At 54.7% G+C, this 16,748-nt stretch overlaps 3 protein-coding genes across 3 annotated transcripts; 1 reads left to right on the top strand and 2 right to left on the bottom strand.

The window, feature by feature from the left end:
• Positions 1-817: 817 nt before the first annotated feature.
• LOC119105603 (eEF1A lysine and N-terminal methyltransferase) lies at positions 818-7,943 on the top strand. Its single transcript, XM_037229062.1, has 10 exons — positions 818-828; positions 1,078-1,320; positions 1,620-1,742; positions 2,247-2,349; positions 2,741-2,964; positions 3,505-3,694; positions 5,155-5,335; positions 5,734-5,825; positions 6,216-6,351; positions 7,903-7,943. Exons 1-10 carry the CDS (start codon positions 818-820, stop codon positions 7,941-7,943), a joined length of 1,344 nt encoding a protein of 447 aa, XP_037084957.1.
• Positions 7,944-8,102: 159 nt separating this feature from the next.
• Positions 8,103-9,197, bottom strand: LOC119105604 (phenoloxidase-activating factor 1-like). Its single transcript, XM_037229063.1, has 2 exons — positions 9,173-9,197; positions 8,103-8,956 (listed from the first exon to the last, which is right to left on the bottom strand). The coding sequence occupies exons 1-2, from the start codon at positions 9,195-9,197 to the stop codon at positions 8,103-8,105; spliced, it is 879 nt and encodes a 292-aa protein (XP_037084958.1).
• A 2,554-nt stretch (positions 9,198-11,751) lies between these two features.
• LOC119105605 (acyl-coenzyme A thioesterase 13) lies at positions 11,752-15,604 on the bottom strand. Its single transcript, XM_037229065.1, has 3 exons — positions 15,593-15,604; positions 12,658-12,842; positions 11,752-12,317 (listed from the first exon to the last, which is right to left on the bottom strand). The coding sequence occupies exons 1-3, from the start codon at positions 15,602-15,604 to the stop codon at positions 12,167-12,169; spliced, it is 348 nt and encodes a 115-aa protein (XP_037084960.1). The 3' UTR covers positions 11,752-12,166.
• Positions 15,605-16,748: the final 1,144 nt, after the last annotated feature.

Genomic DNA, 16,748 nt, shown 5'->3' on the forward strand with positions numbered 1-16,748 from the left:
AGTGATGTGCCGAACATATCCATTGTGCATGCTGAACTTGTTAAACTTATGCAACTGATGCAGTGTTTGTGGAGGAATTGATTCATGCTCAGGCTGGACTTTGTATCCATCCAAAGATCCCTGATCAATGATCCTGATCCGTGAAGTTTGAATAGCAGGCATGATGTAAGTGAAGCTGGTTTCTTTCAAGGAAGACACATTTCAGGTGCAGCAAAAGTGTAACTACTTGCTATGCAAATATGTCTTCCATGTATACTACTGTGTTGTCTGTGAAGGCATGGCACATGGGCAACTGAATAGAGCAGAAGGCATGCAGCTTCAATCTGTTCTGTAAACTTACACATCATAATATCAATCTGCAACATCTCTGCCTTTAGATTGCCATTTGGAAGCTATGCAGTTTTTTTGTGCACATTTCATGTTACATGATTGTAAAAGAGTTAGACTGATGGCACATTATTTTGGTCACTCAAAAAAAGGTGTGCAGAGGAGCAGTTAAGTCATGCTGCTTTGAGGTTCTGTACAGCAGCATGTAACAGCTAGGGCTAAAAGGGCAACAAAACAAACTTCAGGCACTATACATATGAACTAAAGTACACCTCCATCAGGTTGTTCTGTTTTTCATATGAACAGCTCATTTCAAAGCAGTGAGGTATTTGCTTTTGAATTATTGATAACAATGAATAATTGCTTGCTGGATTATCTTGTGATTGGTGTTCTTGTGAGTTCAATCACTTGCCATCCGATTGGGTGGCGTAAGCATCTGACCGGTGTGTATAACCTATCTGTAATATTGAGGATATGCAATGTGGCTTGCATGTTTATCGGGTAAGTAGTGAGTTGGTACATACAGTGTCATATCTTTATCTAGATGTATTAAAGTGCTGGTGTGCTTGTCAAGTAGGTAGCATACTCCCTGAATTGATGGCACATTTGTCACATTTATGATGTATCTGTCAGTGCCTTGCACATTTATCAGGTCAATGGTGTGTGTGCCCAATCAATGTGGTGTCTGCTCAGTCGATGGTGCCAGTGGACATCAGCTGGCATCGACCGTCAGGTTGGTGCCGTTTTCAGGTCGATGGTGTCGGTGGACATCAGCGAGGTCGTCATTCGTCAAATGCTGCAGAAATACGGCCCGCTCGGCATGACCTTCACCCGCATGGACTTGATGAAGCTCGAGTTCCCGGACAAGAACTTCACGTGCGTGCTCGACAAGGGCACGCTGGACGCCGTCTTCACCCAGGACGACGAGCACACGGCGCGCATGGTGGACACCATGTTCACGGTGCGTCATCGCCGTTGCTGTGATGGCTCCGCGTGCGGACGCGTGACGTTGTTGAACGTGCTGGACGTGGAGAAGCCTCCTCGCCGGTCGTATTGGTATGCTGTGCGGGTGCACTCCGGCAGCTAGCCACGTCCACATCTCAGGCGAGGGTTTGCTGGAGGCGCGTGACGTCGTTGAACGTGCTGGACGTGGAGAAGCCTCCTCGCTGGTCATATTGGTGTGCTGTGCAGGTACACTCCAGCAGCTAGCCACGTCCACATCTCAGGGTTTGCTCAGGGTTTGCGAGGGTTTGCTGGAGGTGCGTGACGACGGACCGCGGTGCCGTTTTCAGGAGGATCGGGCCGGGTGCTAAAGGTTGGCGGAGGTACGTCTGCGTGTCGCTGCTGCAGGGCCACATTCTCAAGAAGCTGCTGGAGTGGTTCCCACAGCAGGGCTGGATGGTTCGCATTTGCAGGTCAGGCCACAGGCAGTGGCACAGGTCGTAAGCTCTCAGCGATTACTGGGGAAGTGAGCTAACTTTGTTTGATGCTCTGGTATTCGTGATGGTGTTTCGGGGTTCGTCAGTGCTTCGCGGTTAGAAATGTCGATTGCTGCCATCGTGGTTATGCTAAAATTAAGCATCTTGTTCGTGAACTTTCAGTGTACAGCCAAATCATGTTTATCACGATATGCTGGTGTTCTGGACTACGTCTTGAGATCATACCAGAGATCCACAGTATTCTGGACGCCGTCTGGATGGTTAAGATATGAGTGCGTAATGAGTGGCTTAGCCCGATTTTGAAAAGCTCGCCATCGGTCCTCTGGTCGGGATTTTGCTTGTGTTAATGTTGGTGATGAGAGTTGAAGGACCACATTTGTAACACATGCCAGCAATCACCCGACATCTCATCCTTTAGTATTTCATTTTGTGACCATGGGTTTTTAATATGTTCGCCATGTAATGTGTGTATTTTTTCAGGTGTAAGGGTGCTGAGAACTCCGACTCCGGTGGGATACCTTTCCCTGTCTTTATTGTGGTGTGCACAAAGTTTGAACTCCTGCCGGACCGGAAGCCCATGAGCGTAAGTTCATCCTTTGCTTTGGATATTTTTGCGTGTTTGAGCTGTCATAAATCCGAAAAGTCGATGGCTTTCAGCAAAACAAAATTGCTTTTTTGCGGCTTTGGGCCGGCAGGTGTCAGTTTGTGGAGGAAATCTAGCTACTACTATTGTAACCGTATGCACAGTTTTGTTGCGCAAATTTTGTCCTTGCTTAAGATTATTTCGTCGGGAGCCGTGCTGAAGCCGATTATCTCAGCCAGGAAGTTTCCGTTCGTCGACGACCCCGTGCCCGTGTCCACGTCTCGTAACGATACCAGCATGCGATTACACAATGCCATGCCCGGCGTGAAAGCCCAAAGGCGAGACGGCCGCCTGGTCATTGACCCGGGGCCGGCGCCGCGCCGCCGGGCAGGTGCTGGAGGTGAGCCTGCAGGACGAGCGGCCGCGTCGGCTGCCCTCGGCCGACGCCGTGCGGCAGGCGGTCACCGGGCTGCAGCAGTTCGCCTTCACGCGCCACGGTCTGGCTGCTCCTGGCAGCGGTGAGGACGTGCGGCTGGAGCTGTGCGATGCCGATAGCGACGAGGCCAGGTTCACGCTTTTCGTCGTCGACCGCTGGCGCAAGAAGACGAAGAAGGCGTTCGCCATCTTTCATCGTGCCGCAGGGGCGGTGAGGACCCCCGCCGCCCATTATCGGAACTCGAAGTGTTTGAAGCTAGAGAATGGTGTCCGTGGCAGTGCGTCGCCGCCGCCCATTTCTGTTGTTGGGAAGACAATCTGGCCGTCACAGCCGTCTTTTGCGGGTGTAGGGAGACGGGGTTATCACGTGTCGCCCGGCCATCGCATCCTGTTGCCCTGGAGATGGAGTAGCTGCGTGTCACCGCTTCTGGTTGACAATACTGATTGGCCGTGCATTAGCGCCGGCAGCCGCTGTTGCCAGGGAGACGGATTGGCCGTGCATTAGCGCCGGCAGCCGCCGTTTCCAGGGAGACGGATTGGCCGTGCATTAGAGCCGTCAGCTGCCGTTGCCAGGGAGACGGATTGGCCGTGCATTGCCGCCGGCTGCTGCCGTTGCCAGGGACACGGATTGGCCGTGCATTACCGCCGGCAGCTGCCGTTACCAGGGGCGGCGGCGGCGGGCGGCGGCCGTGCGTCACCGTTACTTTCCGCCGTCGCCAGGGAGACGGAGTGGCTGTTCGGCACGCCGGCCGGCCGCCGTCAGCTGGCGGAGACGGCTGGTCATGACCGGCTGGTGGTGGTTCACCTGCCGGACCGGCGGCGGCGCTACGGCGCCCTGCAGGAGGTGCAGGAGCAGCTGTCGGGCAGCGTGCTCCAGCTGCGGCCGGCGCACCTCCGGGACGATGTCCAGGTCAGAGGCCGGCCGGCTCAGGGGGCCTGGTCGGCGTCGCAGCAGGGTATGTGTGTGAGCATGCAGTGACGCGGTCACCAGGGCTGCCTGCCGCGGTTCTCCGCCCGTTGTGTCAGTTGTGACCTGGTGAGTGACTGGTGCCATTCTGACGATCTGACGTGACAAGTAGCAGGCACCATTTCCAACTCTTTGTGATACGAAAAACGCATTTATCGATACTCTCTGACCTGTCTGATCGAGCATGGGACGAAACCGGCTTCGGCAGCTGTTTTGGTGAAATGCCAGTTATCCGCCAAAGGTTTTTGGTTCCATTTCGGCCTTGAACTATTTTCCCCGGCTGACGAGCTTCGACTATCTCCCCGTGCGATTTGAAACGGCGTCGGCTTCAGCTCTGTGCTTTTTTCAACATCGGGCTCCGCCTTCGTCCTCAGCCTTCTAATTTGAGCACCGACCTCGGCCATATCTCATTTTGAGCTGATGGCCTCTACACCGTAATGGTCATTTTCTCTTTGTTTGCGACTTTACTCGACAAAACAGTCCTGTTCGTCCTGTCAACCTACCACGCCATGCACCCTTTCGAGGCTGCGGCGTATACATGGCCGAAGATCAATCAGCTATCACCAATCAGTTAAAAAATAACTTAACAAATTGTCAGCACCAAGTAATGCCTGACAACGGTCGGAGAGCTGATTGTCTGAAACGATGCACAACCACACATTCGAAAATCTTCTATTTGTTATGTCACCACCTGGTCTCAGCCACCCCGCGAAATCCTAATTGTGTGTCATGTGATCCCATGCGGTCTTACCAGACCCGAAAATGGGTTGGTTTTCGCGAAACACTGCTGCACATCAGAGTCGGCTCCTGCTCTGGTCTTGGGATTCTAAACCAAAGGTTTCGGCTTTGGCTTCACGTATCCTACGCTCGAAGCCGCCAGACAGGTGGAAGACGCTGTCTGCACGCGGGTGCGCTTCGGGTCCGGCGTAACGTTTTAAAACATGAAGCCACCAGCCTCAGCGTTGGCTTTAAATTAGAAAACTTCAAAGCCAGCGGCTCGTCCTCGACTTGGGGCTCGTCTGCGTCTTGGCTTCGGATTTGGTTTCAAAGCCAAAAGCCTGAGTTCGTCTCCATGCCAGTATCTGATATCGTGCGTAATCGGTCCTCACGCCTATGGCCCGATAGACAGACGACACTCATGAACATCCATGACCTGATCAGTACTGTCCCCGACTCTCTGACCGGACAGGTGCCGTTCCTGGCCTTCTGTGACCTTATCAACACCATCCCTGACGCTGTGTTGCCGCACAGATGCCGTTTCTGACCCCCCATGGTCCTCCATGACTGACCTGACCTGACCTGACGCTCCAACACCGTGTCTGACACTGTGTGACCGTACAGGCACCATTCCTGACCCTCCATGACCTGACCAACACCATGCCTGATGCTATGTGACCCTACAGGTGCCGTTCCTGACCTGTGCCGGTGACCTGGGGCGGCGGGAGCTGCGTCACCGCGGCACTAGCGCCGTCTCCGGCGACTACGTGGTGGAGGACGTGCACCTCGAGCATGGCGACGTCTTCCGCCGACTCGTCTTCCTCTCGAACGTCAACATCGTTCAGTCGGAGGCCAAACTCAAACCAGGTATGCCGTGCTGCGGTTCACGGCAGTCCAGCGGCCGTCAGTTGTCGCGCTCTTCCCCTGCCCGTTCAGGCATTGCTCTGTGCTGTTTTAGACTGGCTTATATGTTTGACTAACAACGGCCAACGGGCTGCTTGGGGTTGGGTGCAAGCTGTGTCCCGTTTTCTCATTGACAGCTGATGTGTGGTGCTCTGTTGTCGCCGTGTCCTGCTGCCTCATTTCCCGCGCGTGCGTGGTGACGGGACCACGCGTTGACGTCTTCGCGATGTATGCGCTCTCCTTCGCCTGGGCTGCCACCTACCACCCGTGGAGAGCTGCTGCACGTCATTGATCGCCTAGATGATGATGATGATGATGATGCTGATGATGCCGTCCACTGACCCTGCCGACCGCTGCGGCAGTGGCGGCGAAGGGCGGCCAGCGCTCGTTAGCGGTGGACGCGGAGCACCTCTCGTGCTTGCACCATCGGTACATGGCGGCCGGCCTGGGCCTGGCCGGTGCCGCTGACCGGCCGGCCCGCCTGCTGCTGGTGGGGCTGGGTGGCGGCGGGCTGGCGCGCTTCCTACATGACAAGTTCAGCCAGGTAATGGCCGCCGCCGGGCGTCCTCGCGTTCGGGGTTCGCCTTCGTCGGCAGCATGTACTGGGTCGTCTTGAGCTGATGTATGGTTTAATAAATTAAGACTGATTATATATACATATGTATATATATATATATATGTATATATATATATATATGTGTGTGTGTGTGTGTATGTGTGCGTGTGTGTGTGTGCGTGCGTGCGTGCGTGCGTGTGTCTGTGTGTCTGTGACCGTACCGTTAGTCGCCGGTTGTTGTCCCCGTGCCTTCCGCTCCCATCCGACCTGCCGACCTGCCGCGTGCAGGCCGCCCTCGACGTGGTGGACATCGACCCGGAGATGGTGGCCGTAGCGCGCGACTGGTTCGACTTCGCCGAGGACCGGCGGCTAACCGTGCACGTGGCCGACGGCGTCCACTTCATGCGGGACTGCAAAACGCAGGGTGAGCGCGCGGGCCGTCCGCGATCAGAAAACGGCATTAGTGTACGGTTTGTCTCGAAGCGTATTGAACGTGGTCGTTGTAGGAATCAGCCGGGACGGCACCACCCGGCGCAGCGCGGTCGGTGCATGGGTTGACAGGGCCGTACAGCACGGGCTGGCGTATCCCAGGACACGGGGTCAGGGTCTCCGGGGCCCCGGAACACCGCACAATGCAGCGCCCAGCGTGAACCACTGCAGCGCTGGGCTCAACGCGGTCAAGCGCGTGGTAGTTCAGCTTTAAGGGCGATTGACATTTTGTCATGCGGAAGTCTCCCCTTTTCTCCTTTTTGATATCATTTAGCAAGATTATCATAATCCCTCAAGATTATCATAATCGTTTTTTCTTTGAGTGTTTTTTGTTTGTTTGTTTTTTGGTAACATGTGCGGATGTTGTTGCTGGGAACGATTAATAAGTGGACGGTCATGCTCTTATTCAGTGGTGATCCTTCCACGCTTTCGGGATGGGGGTTTTCCAATGACGTCACGCCGGCCTTGTAGTACCCAGTCGGATGGATTGGGTTTCAAACGTGAAAACACCGGAATTCTGATTTGGACTCAGTGACTGAATGCGGCCAGGGCGGCGGCCACCGAATACTCTCCACACTTCCGGACGCACACGATTGTTTCGAAGGTGGTGCTCATTGCATTCATTCGTTTTCGGCGAACTTTGCCTGGTCTGACCTTCCAGATACTACTTCCACGTTTTTGTCAGTGCTCGCAATTTCTACGATACAAAAACCAATGGATGTTGGTCTTTTATTCTTGTCGTGTGTGTGTGCTTACGCCTAGCACAGTTCAACTGTAAACCTACGGGTCTCACCGTGTGCGTTGGGAGTGCGTCAAATAGCGCGTGTGTTCCAAGGGACACGCGTCACAGGATAAGGTGTGGTCCCCTCCCATTGGAGACAAAGGCCGTCGTCGAATGCTCGCTGTTGATGTCACCGGATCTCGTAATCTGGCAACGCTATTGATGTCAACGATCTAGTATTCATCCCTTTCCCGACATTCACCTCGTCAGTTGCCTCCACATCACGTGACATCGCTCCCAACATTCACCACGTCAGTTGCCTCCACATCACGTGACATCGCCCCCAACATTCACCTCGTCAGCTCCCTCCACATCACGTGACATCGCTCCCAACATTCACCTCGTCAGTTGCCTCCACATCACGTGACATCGCTCCCAACTTGAGCTGAGCGCCGCCGGGAGGGCGCCGGACACCCTGCAGCCTGTGGGACTGTGGGGCCGCGCCGGCGGCCGCCGCGGCAGCTCCGCCTGGCCGTGCCTCGCTGCCGCGCCCGCCTGCGTTCGGTCGCCGTCTGTGCCGCGTTCGAACGTGTGCAGTGTCGGCATGCCCAGGTGTTCAGTCCCAGCCGTGGTGCGGCTTGGCGTGGCTCGAGGTCGACACAGAGAGGGCAGCCGATGCGCCGGCGAGCGGCCCGCTGCAGCCTGCGCGTGGGCGCCGGGCTCCGCCAGTCAGTCGCGCGCCCGCCTCGACTCGGACCCTCCCAGCGGCGTGCCGCGGTCTCATCATGGTCTCAGTCGGTCGGTAGCGCGACACGTGCGCGGTCGCTGTTCCTCCGAGTCAGGCGCAAAAGGGTCGCGCGCACCTGATGCTGCGACTGACCGCGCCTGGCCGTCTAGGCCACGCGCTCCGCGGTCATGCAGCCGTGACGCCGCGGAGCAGCTCGGAGAAGGGCGCGCCACCGGCGTCAGTGCCTGCAGGTGACTCCGTCGACGATGTTGCAGGCGATGTAGTTGCGGATGCTCGGGTGGATGACATTGGTGTAGAAGCCGGGCAGGCCGGGCGCGTTGCAGTGCATGGCGCCGTAGCTAACCAGGCCGGTCAGGTAGTAGCGGTACCGCTGGCGGTCGAAGTACATCAGCGGCCCGCCGGAGTCGCCCTGGCACGAGTCGGTGTCATCGCCGTACGCGCACAGTTGCCGCGCCGACAGCGGCATCGACTTGTGGAAGGTGCGCTTCACCTGCCGGTCCTCGGAGCAGGTGGGGCCGTCCACCAGGCGCATCTTGCGCACCGTCTTGAACAGGTCCTGCGGCTGCGGGCCCGTTTCGTCGCTGGTGAGCGCCCACAGCCGGCCGTACCCGATCACTAGCAACGGTCCGTCTGCCGCGTGCTCCAGCGTGAAGTTCGCTGGCGGCAGGCAGATGGGGTAGGTGAAGGCGTTGAGCTCGACCGGCTGCTCCAGCTCCAGCAGCGCTATGTCGCCGTCGAATTTGTCCATATCGAAGGTGGACATGGGGAAGCCGTCGAACACGCGCACCAGCTGCGACTTGTGCACGTCGTACCGGTCGGTCCAGTTGTAGGCGCCGACCAGCGCGTACGTGTTGGACGGCGACAGGCCCGAGAAGTAGGTGAGGCAGTGGGCGGCTGTGACCACGTGCCGGTCGGTGACCAGCGAGCCGCCGCACTTGGGTGGGTTGCGGAAGGAGCGGCCGGCGAACAGCGCCACCATCCAGGGGAACTCCTCGCGGCGCGTGGGCACGCCGTTCACGATGCGACCGACCGGGTAGATGGGCACGCCACAGTCGCAATCGTGGTAGCGTGCTACCGCGCCGGGCGGCGGCGGCGCCGTGCTGTTGACGGCTGCCGCCGGCCGCGGCAGACTCGGCGCCAGCAGCAGGCAGAGGAGGGCGACCGGCCGACCGCCGACCGGGCGCGTGTTTAGGCGGCTCCCACCGCTCCGGTTGACACCGTCAGTGGTGGGGAAGCTCCTCTCGCCTTTCCGGCCGCTGGCAAATGCCATTCGGGGTCCAGCCGTACCGACCCAGCAGCTGCCCACACTCATGTGCAGCTCACGCCGACTGAAGTTAACACCTCTCAGTCGTGTACAGTGACCACCTGATACCTGAGGGTCGCTCTGTTACTGTGGCTTTAGTAAAGCACATTGCGTTTAAAACAGATGCGTTTTGGTAGACGTCAGGATAAAGCTCGGCAAAACTGCTCTTGGGCACGCTCGTTTTTTGGTAGCAGTGCAGTGTATCTTCGAAGCGGCGATGCATCTGTCGCTGCAGGTATCACTTGCCGGGCGTGTTGCCTAGGCTCTCGCAAGGCCCTTGTTCCACCGCAAGATACCTTGACTTATATGATCCACAGCTTCTGTGCTGTAAAGGTGAAGTCTAAAAATCTCCAAATAACGCGCTATTCTTTCTAAGACTACTGCTCCAGGAGATTCTGGTCGGCCCCATTGGCCACGGAAGCATACAAAATTTTAGGACGCCACCGGAAACACGAGATCGCAATGCCCGGCTTCCATATCGAGATGCGTGTTTGAAAGTTGACTTGCTGAAGCATTGATGCGTTGCTCATTCTATTATCTTGCGTTAACAAACAGTTCTGTGTTTTAATGTTTGCAAAAGACGAAATCCCAAGACGTTCTTATGTTTATTGCCAGGGAAGTAGGATTCTCAGGGTGGGACTGGCAGCTACTTGACCTGGCCTTCGGGACGGTTAACGACGCCTGGAGCGTAAATTCGGACGCAGGCGCCGCTAATATATCTGGTGCCACACGCCACCAGAACCCTCTCAAGCGCTTTGTTTTGATGCGCCAAGAAAGCAAGCATCCGATGCATTTAGCTGGGCGAGATTCAAAATTATAACATAGAAACTGCAAGTTCATGACATAATTATTTTTGGCGTTAAGTCGTTTATTTTAATTTTTGGCGCTTTAAGTTTAAAAATGCGAAGTTATTTTTCGCGTTCAATAACTTAGTTCCGTGTGAAAGATCCGATCCACCCATCTGATCCACCCATTATCCATCCACGAAGAGGCACATCTGTGGGGAGTAAATCTTTGAACGTCTGGTACTAACAAGAAATACCACAGCGATCGCGCATTGCTGTGTGGTTCGCCAAGTTGGCGATGTATTTTTGACCGACACCTAACCATGACACCGCTGTGACGTCATGCTGTTTGACAGGTCGGCAGTACTCGGTCATCATGTTTGACGTGGACTGCAAGGACCCCAGCTTGGGCATGAGCTGCCCGCCGGCTCCGTTCGTGGAGCCAGACCTGCTCCGCGATGTCCGCGATTGCCTGTGTGAGGACGGTAAGTTCGGCTGCGGACCCGCTGTGAGGCAGTGATTAACTGTTGACGTCTGTGATAGGAAGATGCTTCTGCCGTCGGTCTTCGTTCGCGCGTTGCTGGATGTTCGGTTTTTAATGTGTACTGTGAGTTCAGCGGACTCATGCATATTTGATAAACGCCACCATCTTGGGACGTAAGATTACTTTCCACACCTGTACCGCTATAGCTCGCCGTATAACTGCAGACAGTGCTTCCGTCGCAATGCCCCGCGTTGGTTTTTGGAATCGGCACGCGACTATCGGCTCCACCACTGATGACCAGGGGCTCCACCACTGATGATCAGGGGCTCCACCACTGATGACCAGGGGCTGCACCACTGATGACCAGGGGCTCCACCACTGATGACCAGGGGCTGCACCACTGATGACCAGGGGCTCCACCACTGATGACCAGGGGCTGCACCACTGATGACCAGGGACTCCACCACTAATCAAAAGCGGCGTGCACATTGAGCTTATGAAGCGATTTGTTTCCTTAGAACGCCGCTAGCGTCACACAAACGAAACGAATGTTGAGGTATTGCTCCTCCCCTGACCCTGTGGCGGAATCAGTGCAAGTGGGTTTATGATCCAAAAGAATGGAGCGCGCGGCTCCAAATTCGTCTGGGCCTTCGAATCCTGGTGGGCTGCCAATATTCCTGCTACCAGGCCAGAGTCGCGCGGTCGCCGCTGTTGGGCGCCGTCCGACCCTCGAGTCCCGTGCCACTGTGGCAGGAGCACGCAGTCCACCGTCTGCTCGCGGGCGCTGCTGCCTCCGCCGCCCAGTGACTGATGCAGTGTCTCGCGGCAGGCGTATTCGTGCTGAACCTGGTGGCCCGGGACGCGGCGCTGAGCGGCCGCGTGCGGGCCGACCTGAGCGCCACGTTCGCCGCCTGCGTCTCGTACCCGATCCCGGAGGAGGTCAACGAGGTGTTGTATTGCCTGCGCTGCCGGCCCGACGGTGACCTGGCCGAGACGGCGCGCGCCGCGGCCGGCGCCGTCAACAGCAAGCTCTCGAGCACGCGCAAGGGCAAGACCCGCCGCGACTTCATGGACATGACGTCATTCGCGCGGGAGCTCAAGAACCTCTAGTGCATGCGGCAAGTTCGAAATGCGCAGTGCTATCGTGTTGTCTGTGATCATCGTTGTCGGATGCGAATGCTTTTTGATACCTGTTGCGGAAGCTGGACTGCGTGCTACTACATCGAGTTTGGTCATGTATGCCTCATAGAGAACTGTCTGGGGCAAACCCACGATGTGAGCGTGGTGAAACGGATGTTACGGAGCCCGATCGAGACCGGCACTCAGTCTATTTATACATTGGTCACTCATTTACATGCGCACCCTAAACTTCATCCGGGCTGTGAATGCCTCGATGCGAAGAAGCAGATCGATGCACAGTAATGCCAGCGTCATTGCACTTGTTAGGTCAGCAGGGTCAAATGACGATTAACGTTGTCACCGAAACCCTGGATATTTCATCTATCCACTGGTCCCCGAGGCGTAGGGTTCGTCGGACGCCAGCAGTCGCACTACTGTCTCTCCGCTGGAAGACTGTCGGGGTGGCTTCTGACGGCTCGGCGCCGTTCTCCGCCGGAGCCGCCGGCCGACAATGCCCGGCCCAGGTCCGCGCCCACACGGTGCCCCGGTGCCCCCGCCGGTCAAGTGGAGCCAGCGGCCGCCAGAGGCCACTAAATCAGGAACTTGGTGTGCTTGCCCTGCGCGAGCAGCTGGCCGGCGTCGTTCCTGAGGTCGACGCTGCTGAAGCCTAACTGACGTCCCACCTTGAGCGTGAGCGCGTCCACGGTGACGACGTCTCCTGCCTTGGCGGCCTTCATGTACCTGCGGCCGGCGGCGCGAATGTCACAGTCCACACACGCCAGATGCTGCACAGCGGTGCGACGGCCAGCCGGGCAAATGGAGGATGGCATGGTCGGTGATACGACATCGGCCGACCGCGAGGGTCGGTGAACACCTGTCCTGGTGCCCCGCTGTTCGCAGTGCCACAAAGCGTCCATCCGTCCGCTTGGTCTGTCCAGGCGACGGAGAAACTATGCAGACAAGATGCGAAAACGATAACAAAAACCCGGGGAAGATGAAAAGAACGGAAAGCGACGGGCATCGCAGTCGGCGCTAGCGCACCAGGCGCAATGGAGGGGAGGCGACGCCGCGGGCCACTTACGCGACGCTGAGGTCGACCGACACGCCGGCCAGGTTGGGCGGCACGGTCATGAGCGCAGCTGTTGACAGCACGTCCACCAAGTAGGCCGTGTAGCCGCCGTGCAGCGTGCCGCCCGCGTTCAGGTGCTCCTCGGCCACCGTGAACTGGGCCTTCAGCTGGCCGGGCTCGGCGGCCACAACAACAACCTGGACACAACGGGGTGGAGCTGGTCAGGCAGCCCACAGCTCCACCTGAGTGGGGCTGGACTAGGTGGATAGGACAATGGCTTCATTTGGGCAGGTAGAACTGGGCCACCAGGCAGGCTGGGGTTGGTCAAATGGGGCAAAAACTCAACATAGTTCAGGCATGGCTTGTTTGCCTGCTGCGGAGCACCACTTGCAGAGTGCAGGACAGAATGCCTCATCTGCAATGACTCCAGTTGGCAGGGTTGGGGATAAACTACTGAATAATACCTGCACAAAGAACTTACTAGCCATGGATCAGCAAATAATCAAAAGTATTTGACAATTGCTTAAAAAAGCAGGGCTGATACAAATATTTTGGTATATGGTGATAACCAGGTAGCTGAACTTGGAAAGATATAACTTAATGTGCATATCCACATTATCCCCATCCTTCATTTCTGAGATGCTAGCAGCAATTGCTGCTTGAAACAGCTGAACAATGCCAGTTCTGAACATCATTCCCATGTAACTGGTATTAAATACCATGAATAAAACATCATTGTGTGGCCATCTAAATAATTTGAGCATATTTTCTCCCTCCTACAACATTGTACAGTACATGCAGAATTGAACCCATGAGGTCTTGACCTGATGATAATCCTATCTGTATTAAATGAGAAAAAGCATTGACCTGATGATAATCCTATCTGTATTAGATGACCATGGTTCATATCAACACACCAGATAATCATTTGAGGGTTTTCAAAGAGCTGTATAACAAGTTATTAGCAATTTCAGTACTCATTTTCATATTCCAGAACTATGCCACTCAACCACCATGATCACAATTATGCATCACATTATTTTTAGAACATACGATAACGTTTACCTGTCCCATCAGCCGATCAAATCGCTTCGTATTGGAAACACGCTTCATGAAATCACGAACGACAGTCAAGGTATTTCTCCCTGCTGTAGACGCCATTATTAACACGGTTTCCACAAAATCCCTGTCCACGTCTCGTGTTTGCTTTCGAACCACAGGGCACACGTCCAGTCTTGGGGTGGCTGCCGCCGCGTAAGGCCCTAAGCGCCTCAATACGAGAAATTCAGAGTAGTAAAGCGATATACACCGTCTTAATGTAAGCGCAAAATTTATTGGAACTCCTGCGCCACTTTCCCTCACTTTTAGTCTACCAAATTCCAAAACCTGGTCCTGTCTTGTTTGTTTCACAGTGTGCCGTAAAGTAAGGGTAGAGAGAGATGCCCAGAGAAGTCGAGGCGAACTTCAATCAAATGCCGGGTCAAGGCAGTTGCCTGGCGTAAGTGAGACGGTACGGCTGCCGGTCAGCCATTGTAGAATTAACAAGATATTTTAAGATGGTGCTGAATATCAAGAAATGTCGCTCTGCTGTAGATGGCTAATGGATGAAACTGAGGCGTGGCATTTGTTTATATCTATCAGTATCGTCACAACACAGCAGCATTGCCAAACGCCGATACAAGGTGGACAGCCATGACTGCCCATCAACTGGTGAGTGACTGTCGGTCATGCAGCTCACTTTGAATTGCTGCAATGCTGCTATCTTTGACACCAGCTCTGAAAAGCATTGCTGCCACGTAGCTGAAATTGGAGTTGACAATACTGATAGGGACGGGTCTCAAATGTGGGTTTATGGCGGACAAACTGAGCTTAAAATGATAGTGTTTGATGAGAAACACAACACCGTTAATTCTACAATAGACATTGATCGTGAAAATAGTTCACTTTGGCTTAATCGGGGGGGGGGGGGGGGGGGGCATAAGGCCGCAGGCAGGATCTCCGAAGTGACGGGTCGGAGCTCGATGAGTGCGCTTCACGCCGTTTTCCCCTTATTTTGAGAGTTATCTATGGTGAAAAAAGAAAGATTACAACCTATGGAGGGGGACCGGTCCTCTCTCACTGGCCGCTCATTTGGCTGAGTCCCTGGAGCGCATGCTTCCTTACCCTCACCAACGGTAATTACATCCATGCAGACAGACACGGTCTCCAATACAGTTGTATGCACATCACTTTCGCGTATCAAAGCCATCAGGTAGGTGATACCAATCACCGTCTTTGGACCAGGTTGCAGGGAGTCGGGTATGTGCTAACTTAAACTAATCTCATATTCGAATCGATAGCAATTTGCATATGCCACGATTGCCAGAATGCAATGTGTGGAAAGCTTACAATTTAGAAAGGCTAGGTCTGGACGGACGAAAGGGGGGACTTTGCACTCGATTACATTTTGAGCAGATTTGGTCAGCGTCATACCAGTAGCTGATGATGATTCGGTAGCAGCGGTGGCAACGTTGTCGCTTTGTTGTTGCGGTTGGCGGCCTGTGCCGTTTTCAATCTCAATGCAAGTCGTGTGCTAAATTTCCCCTTAACGTTCTCAGGTGGTGCTTTACTCAAATTTCATTTGCGCCTTACCTTATAGGTAACTCGCAGCCGCCTGATGCTACGGCATATCGCTGGAGCCCTTGCCCTCAGGGTTTCATGCTTGGAGAAAGTGATGCCCAATTTCACGTCAGGATTTCACGTCTGAGGAAGGGTGGGCGGTGGTTTGGGGAGGAAGGCGTTCAGTGGTTGGGGAGTGCCTCTAGCCCACCCCCCACACGGGGGACACCCTTACCGGTCATGCCAGCAGTATCCGTCAATTCCGACAGCGCCGAGGTGACGCCTGGGCTGAAGAAAATCGGTGCCAGGCCGGCGCTAGGACAGGCCCGCCGGTGATAAAAAGGCTTACGTTCGGTGCCATCGCCCGTGTCAGCCAAAGTTGATCGGGCATGGGTTCAATCGTAGCAGAAGCCGAATAGCAGTGTCCTACCCAGTGCCAAATTATTGTGCAAGTTATTACCTGATTATCTTCCTTTGATGGCTTTTATCATGACACATTTCCAAGGACATTGGGCTTCGCATTTCCGTTTTTCTCACTGAAACAAGCCTATCATCGCTCATTCACAATTTATATTTATTTGCTTTATTTTTACGTCTGTTGCTGGTGCCGATTTTTAACAGTTGTTCGCCTTACTCATAAGCCGCCGAAGTGGAGGCCGTTGCTATGAAATGCCACTCTTTTCAAAGTCGATTCAGAGAGAGGCCCGTGCGTGAAATAAAGGTATGCCGAATGTGTTGGCAGGATAATCTACCGATTACGGTTCTAGTAAAAACACGACGAGGATTCTAAGCGCAAAAATAAACTACTGGAAAGAATGATGGGCATCGCCAGGCCGGGACGTAGATGAGCCCTCCGAAGTGCGGATCGGTGGTGCGCCGACTGAGACACGCGGAGGTGAGGAATGGAATGCAGCATTTCGTTTTAGGCTCTCATGTTCCAAATGGCAAGAGCCCCTTATTCTAATCCCTGGAAGCTACTCTGCGCGAAACTGTTAACTCGTCCATCTACACGCTTCACATCTGTGAATTTCAATATGCGCTGCAGTCCTAGCACGATAGTGCTGGCATATGTTTAATGTTACGTTTCTTTGTATCTTTTTTCGCAAAGGCCTAGCACCCCTTTGCCCACGTATATTTCATGGTTGTGTAAATGTTTAAGGATCTGCTTCTAGATGCTGGAAAGGATCCCTTATATGTCTAAATTGGCGACCCATAACGCAGGTATTTGGCTGGAAACTCATCCTTTGTCGAGTCTGAAGCCACCCCTGTCAGGCTGCCTTGTCGAGTCCTGAAGTCACCCCTGTCAGGCTACTTTGTCGAGTCTTGACGCCGCTGCTGTCAGGCTACCCTGTCGAGTCCTGAAGCCACCCCTGCAGGCTACTTTTTCTATTTTGTCAGAATCATACTGGCGTTGCAGCTTTGTTGTTTACCGTAAGAATCAATGTCTCCCGCAAACGCGAGGCAATGCGCATATCTGATTCCCGGAAGACCAGCATCTTAACAAT

Source organism: Pollicipes pollicipes, unplaced genomic scaffold, assembly GCF_011947565.3.
Source record: "Pollicipes pollicipes isolate AB1234 unplaced genomic scaffold, Ppol_2.1 Scaffold_6138;HRSCAF=7277_pilon_pilon_pilon, whole genome shotgun sequence".
Classification (NCBI taxonomy): domain Eukaryota; kingdom Metazoa; phylum Arthropoda; class Thecostraca; order Pollicipedomorpha; family Pollicipedidae; genus Pollicipes; species Pollicipes pollicipes.

Coding starts and splice junctions, on each gene's coding strand:
- LOC119105604 (XM_037229063.1), bottom strand. CDS start 9,197: ATGAGTGTGGGCAGCTGCTGGGTCG. Junction 8,957..9,172: donor TGTGGGCAGCTGCTGGGTCG/GTACGGCTGGAC, acceptor CCGGCGCGGTAG/CACGCTACCACGATTGCGAC.
- LOC119105605 (XM_037229065.1), bottom strand. Junction 12,318..12,657: donor TCGGTCGACCTCAGCGTCGC/GTAAGTGGCCCG, acceptor CGCCGGCCGCAG/GTACATGAAGGCCGCCAAGG.
- LOC119105603 (XM_037229062.1), top strand. Junction 2,350..2,740: donor CGGACCGGAAGCCCATGAGC/GTAAGTTCATCC, acceptor GCCGCCGGGCAG/GTGCTGGAGGTGAGCCTGCA. Junction 2,965..3,504: donor CGCAAGAAGACGAAGAAGGC/GTTCGCCATCTT, acceptor CGCCGTCGCCAG/GGAGACGGAGTGGCTGTTCG.